The 14,654-nt window shown below is 46.7% G+C and overlaps 1 protein-coding gene across 6 annotated transcripts in view; it reads right to left on the bottom strand.

The window, feature by feature from the left end:
* Window positions 1–14,654, bottom strand: part of LOC144107951 (KH domain-containing RNA-binding protein qki.S-like) — a 241,841-nt gene that overhangs the window by 24,397 nt on the left and 202,790 nt on the right. For all 6 annotated transcript variants that reach the window (XM_077641197.1, XM_077641198.1, XM_077641199.1 and 3 more), the window contains one exon: window positions 10,484–10,630. In XM_077641197.1, coding sequence (XP_077497323.1) covers window positions 10,484–10,630 — 147 coding nt within the window. The remainder of the gene's footprint in view (window positions 1–10,483; window positions 10,631–14,654) is intronic.

Below are 14,654 nucleotides of genomic sequence, written 5' to 3'. Positions count from 1 at the left end.
GTCTCCTGATTTGGATATCAGAACATGACTTGGTTAAGAAAAACACTAGTGCCGAATATTAGGTTAAAAAATGTGCTAGAAGATTTTTTAGCTCTCTATAGGACAGCATGACTCATACTCTTCTACTTCCTTCAATTGTCGGCAAACTGACAACGGTACACCTACTTGCCATATTTTTACCTGCTGAATACAGCCGAAAAGTCAAATAATCCACTCAGTGTTTTTTACGTTTTCTCTTTAGGCCTTCTTGGTGATCTGTGCGTTTTAGCAAGCTCGGGTGAACAGTTTGAAATGGACCGTATGGCTAGGATAATAAAACGTCCCAAAGTGGCTCAGGCTATGAGGGACGCCGTACTGAAGGGCTCTGAAATTTTCAACCACCTGAGGTTCATGCACAAAAATATCACGAAATTTTACCCTCCCCAGGCCAGAAGTCCAAAACGACAAGCCAAATAATGATGCGGTGGCTGACAAGTAGCATGAAAGACCGGACTTTCAAAGTCATTGCGGGCTTTTGCCCACAATGAGGGGCACAACGCTGGCATCAGTGAAGACAAAGCCTCCGCAAATGCTCAGCACGAGGGGAAGAAGGCCTTTCCAAGAAGTGAGGAAACGCGCGATGAGCCTGACAGGACCGGGCAAGACTAACAGGGCGCTTATGCGCTTTTAAGGAACTGGACAGATTAAACGCTGAAAGAGAGCGAAAAGCCGTAATCGTCGCCTTCTTAGGGACAGACCTGGTGGAAATAAGCGAATCGCACGTCTTTCGAGAGCGCCAGTGCGACTACCACCTAAATAACGCGGTCATACATCCCACTTTCCCTGGAGCGGATACTAGAGAGTTTTAGCTGTGCGTACGCAAGTGCTTGCGTATGCAAAGCGCTACGGCGCTGCGTGCGTTACGCTGTCCGCTCCGAAGTATAGTTTTAGCTGGCCGTGCCGTAGCGTCCCTCAAGCGAACGCGTAAACGGTAGTGCCATCTAGTGACAAGGCGTCAAAGCACATCAACGCTCGGTTGAAGAAAATTTCATCCGTGATTACTGATAACTAGGGTGAGCGGATCGGAAGCCTTTTTTTGTTCCTAGAAGAAACACTATGCAAACCGAAGAAAATGCAAGAAGTGACTAAAAACTAGAAAACTGCTTCGCCAGGTCTCGTTACTACGAGGAAAACACACTGCCTCCTCCATGACACAATGCATTTAGTTAGGCCTAGGAGCTTGAAAATCGCCAAATTATCTAAAAAACAGGGGCTAGCTATCGCTTATAACGCTACGTGTGGGCAAGTGTAGGCGAAATAAAAGCGAACCGCTACCATTTGAGCGAGCTATTGCGTCGGGGAATCGAGCGGCGACATGTATTTATTCCAAAGTGGGTGAGCAGGGCGCCGCCATCTTGTCAACGTTTGCGTACGCAAGCCACGCAAGCGCCGCAACGCAAAGTCCGCAGGGCTTGCGTTTGCGTTCTGCGCATGAGCACTACCGTCCCCGCAAACTCCTTGCGTACGCTAAGCCGTTGTGTACGCACAGCTAAAACTATCTACTCTTCCTCCTGAGGACTTTTTATGGTGGATGCTCTCCTGCTACGTATCAACACAAATGATGCCTGCTCGAGACAGCTTAATTTCATAGACACACCCCTTCTATGGATTAAAGTCGTAAATAAAAAGTAATTACTAAACACAGGTGCGCTGACGTGCCTGTTTAAAGAGGAAAGCGGCGCACTCTAAATGAGTGGGGGATATTGTACATGCCTAATTGGCTCGTCGCCTTCACCAAGAAAGATGTTTACCCTTGTGCTGCCCTCTCCCGGCAAAAATTGTCTCGGAGGAAACCGAATAAAAAAAAACTGATTCCTGGAACGTGGCGCCCTCGCTCTGTTGTGTTAGCAAATTTAAACGCCAGGGATTGACTCGACCTGGAGAGGTTCATCAATTCGCCGAGGCATTCTGAGAACGCGCCGCGCTCCTTTCAAAACAAACGGCAACGCATAGGAAGAGGTCGACAGTTGCGGCAGCTCGCGCAACTGGAAGACGGTATATCGACTGGCAAGCGAACACTGGTGCGGCGGGAAAAAAAGAATTTGTAGCAGAGAATTCGAGAGTGCGCATAAAAATAAAGAACGCGTATATACTACAAGTGAACTGCACATCGTGTGAGTAGGAACAGGCTTTCTGAGGAGCACGGCTATCGTTGGAGGCTCAACGTCGCCGTCAGTGAACAGCGTGCCAAGAGTGCAGACACATACACAAACATGAACGCGCGCATGCACCCACGCACAGAGAGAGAGAAATTGTTTCCAGAACCAGCTGCCCGTCTATCAGAATATCTCGCGAAACGCCGACACGAACGAAGGTCTCGAGGCGAAGTTTGTAGGCAGGAAAGAATAAGCGGGTTGATCGCAACGCTTCGAACTCAAGATGCAGATTGAAAGCCGACTATAAACCGTATACACTACACGGCATCCGACGGCAACCATGTTGTGAGAAACGACTCGAAAGCGAGCGCAATATGCGGCTGAGTCCGAAGCATGCATCGATAACGCAAGTTTTTCTTTTCGGCTCGGAACACTTGTCAGCAGCGGAAACTCCGGGACAGTGAACAGTGGTTCTACCGGTAGCTAATTCCATGTTGAATGCGGAAGTGCTTGATCCCTCGCACTCAACGGCACCGTTAGCTTTCTGCGTTACATGGGTTATTGGATTTGAAACTCGTCTCTCTTTCATAAAAAGAGTGAGATCGACGAAACTAGTGAGGCGAAATATGAGCCGGACTTCCAGAATATACGCAGGTAACGTCACCCCCCGCCCCCTCGTTCGCACAGAAAACGCAATATGTTCTTTTCAGTTTGTTCTTCTATATGGCAATCTATCCTGATATTCTCGCAACGTTCCAAGCAAGGTTCGAAGCCTTTTATTTTTGTTCGACTCTACGAGAACTTTCTTTGTCGTCCGGGTAAAGGTTTCATCACCACACTTAAAACACGCCGCCGAATACCTGTAGTGGGATCATCAAGAAATTGAGAATACCAAAAATCTACCTATATGTATACTGACCTTACTTCAGCATGCGCTGTCGTTTGAGTATTGCTAGGGACATCCTATAAACCACCTAACAGCAAATCGAGACAGCATGCCAGAGTGAAAGTGCATAGAAAAGTTGTACAGACACCGAACACGGCTAGAGGATGGTGAGGGAGTGGGGTTACAACGTAAACAACAGCCGCATTCATATTGGCGTAGCTATGTCCCTTAAAATTCCGAGACCGACGCTAATTTCGACAGCGAGTAGAAGGTGATCTTTAAAAGGAAGCTTCAAAGGTATCCCTTTGGGCGACGTAACGTTGTCACATAGCAGATGCCCTGTTGCATCTGGGTATAATTCGAATGATAATTTCAATATATTTTCTGTCTTTGAAATGCACAATAAAGTATATCTCTAGCATTAAAAGCACTGTGATTTAGCATAAGATAAAAAAAAATCATGAACAACCAGCAAACTGCTTTCTCTATTAGAATGCAAAGTAAGGATAATCAATAAAGTTCTTCATAGACGCTGGCGTTATTTGCGAAAGATTGGTGTTTTTTTCACCCCTAAATCCGAATTGCAAACACACTGTAAACTATACAGGTAAGAACATGTTTAATTTTCCTCAGCGTGCCATCAAAAAAAGGCGCTAGTAGCCTTCCTGTCTCCATAGAGTTTGGCAGTATTTAAGATAAGTCTTTGATTAAAAAAAATTCTCATACACCGAAATTAGACGACGTTCAAAGTACAAACGGTTGCAACTGAATAGAGAAGATACGTCCCTTCGCACATAGGACAAAGGGCTAGTATTGCAGGTAGCTCGACGAAACAGTAATCTTGATTGAATATAACTAGGCGAAATGTTTTTGTTCAAACATTCCAGACTATCTGCGCTTTTTTAATTTTTGTGGCACTGCCAGCAAGTTATTCCAAGCCCAGCCCGGAAAGGCACACGTGGCGTAACATAGTTCCGAAAAACCAAGCATAGCGACTTTGAGCAGAAAAACAAAAACGTACACGAAAAGAGCATTCCTTTGGAACCTCCGGACTGCATACTGGTTATTCGGCCTGGTGTAGTCTGCAGCACTTAAATCAAGTTGGTACGAAGACGGTAGGAGAACCTCAGAATTCGAACGTGATTGTAATGTTAAATGTGCAATATTCACCAGATAACTTCGCAATATCTGCAACCCGCCACGAAAAAAAACATTGAAAAGTAAGTTCCTTTCCTTTCCGGTTGATTCGAGGCACAGCTCTGAAACGCAATCTCTGCTTCCGGAAAGCGCGCACCTTCCGGAAGCAAGCATCGCTTCCGGTATTTCCGGTAGCGAAGAGAGTGCAGGATAAAGTGCTTCGCGATGCTGAACGCGCTTCGAGCACTTGGTAGCTACTCTTGACCATGCTTTAATGCTCTTGTTGGCAGCACCGCTGCTTGCACCAGATGAGAATATGGAGCCAGCATATACAAATTTAAGTAATTTACGAGTGCAGCTCCAATAAGCACACTCTCGCACATCAGGCCACAATATTACTGGAGTATCAAGTAATGAGGCTGCCACCGATATAGTCGTGGCATATTACGCCAGGCGAATCATGGTAGTGCTAAAGATGGCTTAACATGCATCCTTTCTTTCCTAGACAGTTTTTAGCTGCTTGAGCCTGTCTAGTTTTGTCAAAAACTTCATTCTCGCCTCGCCGACCTCTCAGACAAGCAACAGATTAGGTTTACAGTTGAACCGCGTTTAAAAGAAACACAATTCCTCTTGAAACTTAACGTTATTTCATTTCTCAGAACTTAGGAACAACCAATAATTGTTACACTGAATCAACTTCCACGCTTCTCCAATTTGGTTTCAGCGACATTTAGGCTATTTCCAACTGATCAGCCTCGAATAGCTTTGAATTTTACGTGACGCATGCTTTTTGCGTCTTTGCACCTGTTCCCGGCTTCAGAAAGCAACGCTGTCGACTGCGCTGGGAAAGAGGAACTAATTAGCGGCGAGAAATCTAGCATGGGAGCAGCAGAGGGCAAGTTTTCAAAACTGCTCTTGTGCCCTTGAATACGCAACATCATTCTGACATCAGTTGGCGACTTGTACAAGGCGCAACGCTCTGTACATGTCAGAAAACTCAACGACAATAACATCTCGTGTAACAGGACCGTACTTAGCGTAAAATAGACGCTTGGATGTCCTGCGAATAAGGCCCTAAACATATTTGAAGGTGGTTCTGCACTGTGTATAGTCCAGGATGATTCCTGCGCTCAAAGCTTATCAAGGGTTTGACAAGAATTCAATCATAGTACTTCTGGCGCAGTGGTGCATCGGTTAAGCAATGCGCCACCGCCCTGCCACGGCAGGTGCTGTCATCAGCAACTTCACACGACCAATAATCAATGGAAATTTGACCTGCCACAGTGAGCAGTAATATATAGCCGGCTTTTTGGCTGATTGGTTTTGGTTGTAGGGGGGTTTAACGTCCAAAAGCGACTCAGGCTATGAGAGACGCCATAGTGAAGGGCTCCGGAAATTTCGACCACCTGGGGTTCTTTTACGTGCAGAGACATCGCACAGTACACGGGCCTCTAGAATTTCGCCTCCATCGAAATTCGACCGCCGAGGCCGGGATCGAACCCGCGTCTTCCGGGTTAGCAGCCGAGCGCCGTAACCACTCAGCCACCGCGGCGGAGCTTTTTGGCTGAGTATAAGCCTTAGTGGTAGCGTACTAAAAGTATGCTCGTTTGTTGAAAGCGATAAAAAATGGGTCGAAAGTGAAGTGTGTGAAGCAGGCCGTGGCACCACACTGAAGGTGGGCGCCACCTGTTCCTTTTAACGAAAGCAGAGAGTTCTATTACCAAGCATCAAAGAGATGAAATGCGGGCTGCTTTGCATTCTAGCTTGTCAACCTACCCTTTGTAAGCGAGCGCAAAAACACGTTGCATGCTTTACCTACAGCCTATATAAATTTGAATTTATGAATCATGGAATTTTCCAAACGTCCTGCAGTTGCCCTTTAAACTATATAACTACCTTTTCAAAGACTGCTGGCATATTAAGAAGTAGCCCGTGGTTTTTTTCGTTCCCAACGCGTCTATAATGATGTTAGGGTGCCCCGACCTCGTTCTTTTTTTCCCTCTCTTACGGGCACACTGTGAGAACATTTTTGGTCCTGCCATTTCGCTTATTGAAGAAATTGTATTCACGTTGCCCATTAAAGAAAAACTAGCTGGACTTTAAATTCGATACCGTGTTTCAAGCATGCCTAATACTCGGCCGATAAGGGGCGCTGCTCTTTAGGATAAACACTGCCTTTCATTTCTGCTTCGTAGAAAATGCACGTCCCAATGATTACCATGTTCCAGTTCTAAATACAACTTTTTATGAGCATCAATCCTGCAATTCCTGCAGTTGTGAGGAATTTTCAAGGTCTCTTCATTTTGGTAATAGCAGTAATAAGGAGACTCTCCTTAACTGGTCTTAGAAGGCACCGGCTGCGGGCTGCTACCACCTCCGCCCATCCTCTTCGGCGATCGCCGCTTTTTGTAGGCAGACGTCAGATAGCCAGACAGGATCAGAAATCGCGTAAGGAAAGCATCAATTTTTCAACGCGCATGCGCTGTTGTCGAACTTCTCGGGGTCGCAGTTGATGTCTTCGTAAGCTTTTACGGTGGGAGATTGCTCGAAATGCCGTCGCACATTCTACACGTTTCCTCAAGCAGCCCGTCCGCGCTGGGAGGAGCAGAGGGTCAGATGATACAGCAAAAAAACAGGAGGAGAAGAGTTTTAATGAAACAGGAGAGGCAAAAAACAGGGTCTATGTGCCTTCTGTAGCCAGTAGTGCTACTGGGTACGAAGTACGCCGCCTTATCGGTTGAAGTTCCGCTCATATCTTACAGGTAAAAGCTCAGTCACGCTATTTAAGCGGTTGGGAGTTCGACAAGCACAGCACTTCTTGTCAAGAAGCGGCTGCAGCCTTTACAAAATTTGTCTATAGGCAGTCTATAGGCTTCTTATAGTCTCTATTGCCTTCCTATAGATATTTACTTTTGTCTGTTCATAGTCTATTGATTGTCTATAGACAAAAGTCTACTAAAATTGTATGACCATAAATCTATAGACTGTCTATAAAGTGTCTATTGGATTTGCATTGCCTATAGACGGTTCTTTAGGGTTTGTCTATAGAGAGTCTATTGTGTATAGAGAGTCTATCGACAGTCTATAGACTGCTTAAAGAAACTTTTGTAAGAGAGGAGTGATTGTGGCTTGCCGTTCAGTTCATCACACCCATCAAACTGCTCATTTATGGATATCAAACCGCAATGGAGAACCACAGTAGTGGCTTTTAGCTACTGAAATTCACGAATGGAACGATGTGTCGAGAAAGCAAACAGTGGAGGAACATCAAAGCATTCTATCATATCCAGCAAGATGCGTGTAGTCGTCCGCACATCGGCGGCAGAACCTCATACTGCGTAAGAACGAGTTGAGTCCGGCTTCGACAAGAGAAATTTGACAGAGTATATCTAAAAACTTTGGTTTTCCAGGCGTCGTCCGCCAGTCCCACGATGAATTTTCGATAGAGCTGCCTGCCAGAGAAAAAAGGAACAGTGCCTGCAGAACAGGTTGCATTCAATGCCTGATCGATTGCAACCTATATAATGGAGGACTCTCGCAATTCTTTGCAGGAAATGCACCAGCACCCAAGAAAGAAGTAACCAGCTCAGAAAACAAAGTTTGCACTCGAAGGCATGACCGAGTGAGTTTGCATATAACGCAGAGCCCGGGTATCGACTCAGCGCTCTGGGTGTGGACCGTCGCGGCGCAAAGCCCGCCAGGCGTGAAAGTGAAGTTAAAAAAAGGAAGCAGTAATGATAGACCTCCGATCAGCGCAGCCGTTTCTCTCGCACACAAGCAGGCAAGTCAGTGCAAAATTCTGAAAGCGCTTGGCTGAATAAACGATGAAAAGTTTATACTACTTCCGGGAAAATGTTGTTCGTTCTTTGCCGGAGAGCGCCACGTGCTGAGAACTTCCCATTTCCATGGGAAAAGTTGGCCACAGCTATCAGCTTCAAATATTTTGTTACTGGCGTATACCCGGCTTGAATGTACGATAACTAACGCCAAGAGAATTGATTATAGCTTTGTTCAGGGTGCACGCGCTCGAACGGATCATTCACCAGCACTTCCTTTCATTAAAGCACCATGCGCTCTTCAGAACAAAAGTGCCAACGTAAAACGATCCGTTAGGTCCCGCAGTGATTCAATAAGGCTGTGAACACAAGTATGGACATGGGATCTGATTAAAAGGCCCCACCCTGTTTTTAAACGCTTTCCTTTCAACGAAGTTTACCATCTTCGGCGTCACTCAGGGCGAAAGAGGTGCCGTCGTCTCGATAATTTTTTAATTCCGCAAGAAATTCAAAACATAGAGTTTTTTTTTAGTTTGAATGAGCTGAGAGAAGCGTTTACATCGTGCGCAGCTTTGAGCAGTCTACCCATTTTTGTTACCGCCGAATGCGCAATTTTCTTTACCACCACATGTGTAAAAAAGGAAACAAAAACATCAAAAGTGCCAAGATATAAAATATGCAAAACATGCTCACATTCAATCAGTCCGTGGACTTAAGTATCCGATAATTAAAATGTTAGAAAATCAGCATGAGACGACTAGGCGGATGCTTTGAGAATGCACAAACCCGTATACTCTCGTTAAAAGGCAATGCCGAGAAGATATCCGTCAGCTTTGCTTTCTGGTCATATCTGACGTTGGTTCGGAGTAATTAGAGGCTGCAGAAGAGTAACTTATGTAGAGAAAGTAAGACGTGACGAAAATGCTCCATATGCATGCGAATAACGTTCAAGCCGAAGTCTTCCAGTCTCATGGATAATCGATAACGATAGTTGAATAGCACCATTTGAGGCCATATCTTGTCCCATAACTGCATTAATACACCGGACACTGAAACTGGTGCAGGGAGCAAGAGAGAGAAAAAAAATACTTGATGCTGACGCAGCAGCAGGCGCCGAGGATATCCTACGCCAGGTCAGCGAAGAAAGCTGGGCAATCGGCTAATCCGAGGCAACCAGGCCCGCAACGTCGTTAGGGGAGCATAGTAAGTTTAATAGGGAAACTGAAAGCCAGCTGAGCAGAAGAAAATGTTTTTTTTTTCCAGATTTACAAAGGATTGGAGAGAATTGAGGCATGCAGGGGAGGAACCAAGGCGGTGAAGGAAAGCACGGACAAGGATGAGGAGTGTATCGGGATGAACTCGACGAGCAACACTCAGGTGAAGGCGGGTGAGAGACATGTCCGAAATTTATAGGCTAAGAATACAAAACCTAATTTGACCGAGCTGTCACTCCAACAGTTGCCTCTTGGCATCGCGTGCTCTTACATGAAAACCGAATTTCCTCATGGGGCGGTGTTCATATCGTGATAACTTCCTTCCGCAAAGGTATATGAAGGAAGCAAGGGGAGAAAAGGGGAGGGGTCGTTGTAGATGGCAGTGCACCCTTCCTGCTTGCATCACGGAGACGCACTTGCTTTTACGTGCTTAGAAGCGGGGATAAGGCGAATAGGGCTGCTCCGAGCGGCCAAATCTCATCTCTTGCATGGGCAAGCTCACTTTCCGGCAACGCCTCCGACTCAGGCAAGCTGTTAAAATGGTTCACTGAACAGATGAAAAGGAAGACACTAGGCAAGCACTCAGCCGCGCAGTTATTAACCAAGTGTACCGCTCTTTTCGCGCGTTGTGACCGTGAAAAATTGACCTACTAGCCCATTCGGTCATTTTACTAACGCTGAGCTACTCGCATGGTGACAAAAAGTAGGTCTCGAGGTTTTCTATCACTGCCTTGTGTTTTAATCAAAAGATGGGTGAAGATCAACACGCTAGAGATCCATAAAGTGGCAAGGTTTTAGCGAAGCTAAACCGAATATATGTGCGAAAACATGTGTTTAGCCTGGTTAGCTTATGGTTTTTCTGGGTCCTCGGCACGCCTTGCGACGATATTAGACTCAGGTTAAGCTCTGATCGACGTTAAGCTGATCTGATCTGTTCGCGCAGCTGATTGGCGTTGATGGTGACCACGAATTCGCAATGCACAGCGCGATAACGCGTTGCAGTTAGCACGAAGCATAATAGGCTCCGGCGATAGCATAGTGCCCTCGTGCTGTGACCAGTGAAGCTGATCTGTTCGCGCTGCAGCGGGTTCGAAACCCTGTCACGGAAATATTTATTTTATCTCTGCACGGGGCTGTTGCTATGCTCAGTTTTGCCAAGATCATCTTCAAGGTCAAGCTTCACACAAAGCTGCTGAGCCGGTTATACCTGGTGAAGTAGTGCTTTCGCATTAAAAACTAACGCAGTGCCAAGCAGCGCCCATGGTGTGAGGTCCGGGCTCTGTTTAGGCGGCATCCGGCATTGCTGAGCGCAAGGTGGCCAGCCGCAACACTCACAGGAACCAGGAAGGGCTTGAGTTGGGCTAGTGCGAACGCCATGCGACGGTAGGCTTCGGCGGGCGGCGCGAAGGCGTTGACCTCCACGTGCAGCTCCTCGTGCAGGTGCCAGTACTTGGGGTCCTTTAACTGGCGGAGATCTTCCTCCTGGAAATCAAAGCGAAAGCGGGAGACGTGTCAGGGATGCGTGCTACCTTTTAACCTCAGCAGCCGCCGAGAATGCGAGCACTGTGCCATGTTTCTGAAAATCACGACGTGAAGTCGCCAGCTCATTTGGACACCAAGGTCGCGCCGCCCAGTACATGAATTTGAAACGCATCACGTATTAAATAGGTGGAAAAGCAACCATGTAACGTAACTGATGTTAGAGCAGTTTAATAGAGTGGGATTCCACTGCAACTTCGCTACTTACCAAACGCTGCAATCATAATCATAACATATTCGCCGCTTCGAAGAAAGCCTTACTGGACGCTTAACCTTGTAAAATGCGAATTTCAGAGCCACCTGGGCTTTTTCTTGTAAAATGTCCACGTTATATAGAGGGAGTGTTTGGTAACTCTTGGTATACGTGCATTTTGCAAAGCGTTTTTGAGTGGCCAGTCGCGTAACCAGTGACTGGGTGAGAAGCGGGGTAAAGGGGAGGAGGGGAGTCTGTATGTGAAAGATGTGGGGTCAGGAACAGGAGGAACTCATCGCGTCACGAGTGTGATCACTGGATTTGGAGAAATCACTGATTGGCATTCAGACCAATAAGCTGGGCACGTTGTCATTACGTTATGCGTGGCTCGTTAACCTAATGAGCGCTGGGAAACGACGTAATTGTATCTTTCTGTGATGCGACCGATTCTTCATTCTAATCGCTTTATCGAGAAGTATGTTCAGCAACTGTTGGCGTTAATTAAAACCGCCTGATTTGTTGTCCTCAAGTGACACCGACTACTGGTACCAACCGCCTCCAATATTGCTCGGCAAGTAGGACTATACCGGCGCTTATCGGTTTTTATACACGCGTCCTGCGTTGCAATCGATCATCCATTTCAGATCACTCTGGCCACAACTACACTGTTGCAGCCGCTAACACTTGTTAATTGGTACTTCACAATCGCGGAAATCGCTCATACAAATCCTGCCGACTTGTTAGGCCTACAATCCTGAATGGGGGCCGGTGTCGACTGGAATTGAAGAATTTGGCAAAAGGTCATCGCTGGCGAGTGTTCAGAGGTGAAGATATCAGACTCAGCCACTTGTTTTGCTTATTTTTAGTACGGATAAGGCAGAGAGAAGCGCAGCTATCCAGACTGTCACCTCGTCGGGAGAAGTTTTCGCTCGCCCGCCAACCTTCTGACGGCAGATCGAACGACTATTCGCCGATCGGATTCGTGGGCCTCGATGGGCTGGAAACCTCTCACGCTACGCCGATGCGCGCTTGTTGGTCGTGCTGACGTCGTCGTCCGTCTGATGTGACAGACCAGTGCATCAGCGACGGAATCGGCCGACCAATGTGCCAAAGTTCGGGTCGCGTCGGTGTCGGCGTCGCGTCTACCTAGTGTGACTGTGCCTTTACCAAGCTCGTCTGGTGATCCGTGCCCGTAGAACCCAACACCCAACTGCGCCATGTGATGCAAAGGAACAGCAGGCTCAACAGGGTGACCAGAAAAAACCGCGAAGCGGTGGCGCACCGATGACGAAGAGATAGCGGAGGCAGGCTTGTCGGCTGAGTCGAACAGACGGACTGAGAGACGCAAGCCCGGTGCTCTGTTTTCCCAGAGTGCTTTGCGCAGCCGCTTGGTGGCGCGGCAGAATTATGGAAATGGTATACTAAAGCAAGGACCGATGCCTTTTATGGTGTACAGCCCTTATGCGCTTAAATAAAGCAGTCTTGGTAACTGTTCACGTCGAATCATGGCGAGATGAACTTGCAATGCGCGCAAGAAAAGTGCAAGCAGCTAAATGTGTAAATTGTATTTTTTGCAGGTCGGTTTTCCCGCTTATTTCCATGTTTCGGTCCCGCTGTTTTTTTTTTTCTGCAGGCATGCCTTGCCATTTTTAATGCTAATATTCTATCTCACTGGCCTTGAGTCTCATGTGCCAGAACATTCCTTGTTCCGGGCAGTAAGGTTTTCATCGAAGTACACCTCTGATATACTTTTCGTCAGCTCGCTTTCTTTCCAAGCCAGTTGTCCAGAGTCAGGCGGGTCATGAAACGTGCTAAAAGGGAGCAGGCTTTGGTTGTTTCCGTTGTTTTTCCGAAAGTAAGTCGGCGGGCGGCATCAATTACTTTTTTCAGAAAACCAGGAACTTCCAGGTCACTAGCCACTTGGTTCCGTTTAGCTAGAAGAGTTTGCATTATTTTCTGAGGCAGACCATATATTTCTAGGGTCATTCGTCTAGTGTAATGATCGAGATCATTAACTTTTTGCTTGAGTTTATTAACATCCCTTTACTTGGCATTCAGCTTAATCATAAAAATAATGTTCACTGATTTCGCCTAAGTATGTTGTGACAGCCTGAACTTTTCGACTGCCCATAAATCGCTCATTCCTTATTGATCGAAGAAGTGACAAAGTGCAAGTCCACGAATAACACACACCAACGAGAGAACGACTGTGAGTTTCGAGTTGCCGGTCTGTGTTCCATTTACACTACAGGAGGAGAAGGAGCCGATAGCGGAGCGCTACCTGGACTCCGAAGCCACGGGCTGGCCTTGTAAATATTTAACTACCAACGGCGAGAGAATATATGACATTAAGACAGAGCGACATCGTTGCTGGGTAACGCAAGCTAGCCGAAGGCCGGGACAGAACGTGGCGAACATGCACCTTGGCCTCACTCTCATTGAAAATGACTGCATGCTCTCGCAGGCGACCTACATATGTCGTTGAAGTAGGCAGGAAGTGTCGTGTTGCTTTCAAATTATGCGCCGAGACGCGAACTTTCCTAAGTTATCAACTCCATCATTCCCTGAACTAAGCAGTTCATATACGCCACAGTTTCCCAACCTTTCTGACGAAAAGGAGCGCCCTGAAAAAAATGTTTACTTGCTTACGCTACCCCTTAAGTCAATTCAACCGGCAGTGTTTTCACTTGAGCTTACTTTGCCAGGAAGCTTTTGTCTCCAAAGAACTTCCCGCTCTGTAGCAACACTCTCTGCCACTTCCGGCTGAAAGTAGCTTTCGCGACGATATATCCACCGTAATAGGAGCGGTGGCGAATGATCTGTGCACTTAACGTTCCAAATCCTGCTGTCTTGAGTAGACATCAAAGCAACCCTTTGGATTTACTCTGTAGCCCAACGTGTCACCATGAGAAGCACAGAAAGTGCCGTGGTGGTGCTTTGGCCACAGAACGGCAATTTGAACTGGCGGCTGCGCATGCATTTTGGAACTCGCAAAGGGCGAAGGTTAGAACGGGTGGAGGAAGAAACACTTAAAACATGTTGAGCACTCAACTAGATGCCACAATTTTATAAAAAGAATTAGTAACATATATACGAAGTTAGAGTGTACGCGCAGCTCGAGCCCGAGTTGCGTATTAGACGAAGATCTGTCAACGTCCACATATACTGGCACAGATAGGCTCGTCACGTGAAGGTCTCCATAAATAATTTTGCTGGTGATTTTTTTTTCTTCTTTCCTTGTGTATCAGATACGTACCTTAAGATCGAGTCTCGCATTCACGGTAGTTTCGCACACAGTTGAAGCTAGTTACAACCAAGTCGAAGGGGCACTGCAATCTCTTGGTTACAGTCGCTGCTTTGTGGCAGATGTAAACACCCTTTGCGCAGCAGTCACATGAAAAGAGGCTTACGTGTTGCTATGTAGACTGAGAATAAGCTGGCTGACATTTATTATGTATCGGATGCGTGGTCACGGAACCTTTAATGCGCGCACCGAGCGCCCCCTACATGGCCAAGTACGTATAAGTACAGCAACTGAATATATATTTTCCTCGTTTAACGTGCGCCCCTTTTTTCCGTGCTCCTGTTTAGAAGACGGGCTTTATATATTGAATAGGACTCTCTAAGTTATTTGTGACATTAATCTTCTAATTCCCACTTTCAAGGTGCTGATGCCGATACGGGATCCTGTGGGGATTACTGGGAGAGTAGCCGTTTAGCTGCCTTTGATCCGCGGAACATGGGCACGCTGGCCGCAACACTTCACTGCCTGAC

This window comes from Amblyomma americanum, chromosome 10 (assembly GCF_052857255.1).
Source record: "Amblyomma americanum isolate KBUSLIRL-KWMA chromosome 10, ASM5285725v1, whole genome shotgun sequence".
NCBI classification, from domain to species: domain Eukaryota; kingdom Metazoa; phylum Arthropoda; class Arachnida; order Ixodida; family Ixodidae; genus Amblyomma; species Amblyomma americanum.
This window is presented reverse-complemented; position numbering and strand designations above follow the sequence as displayed.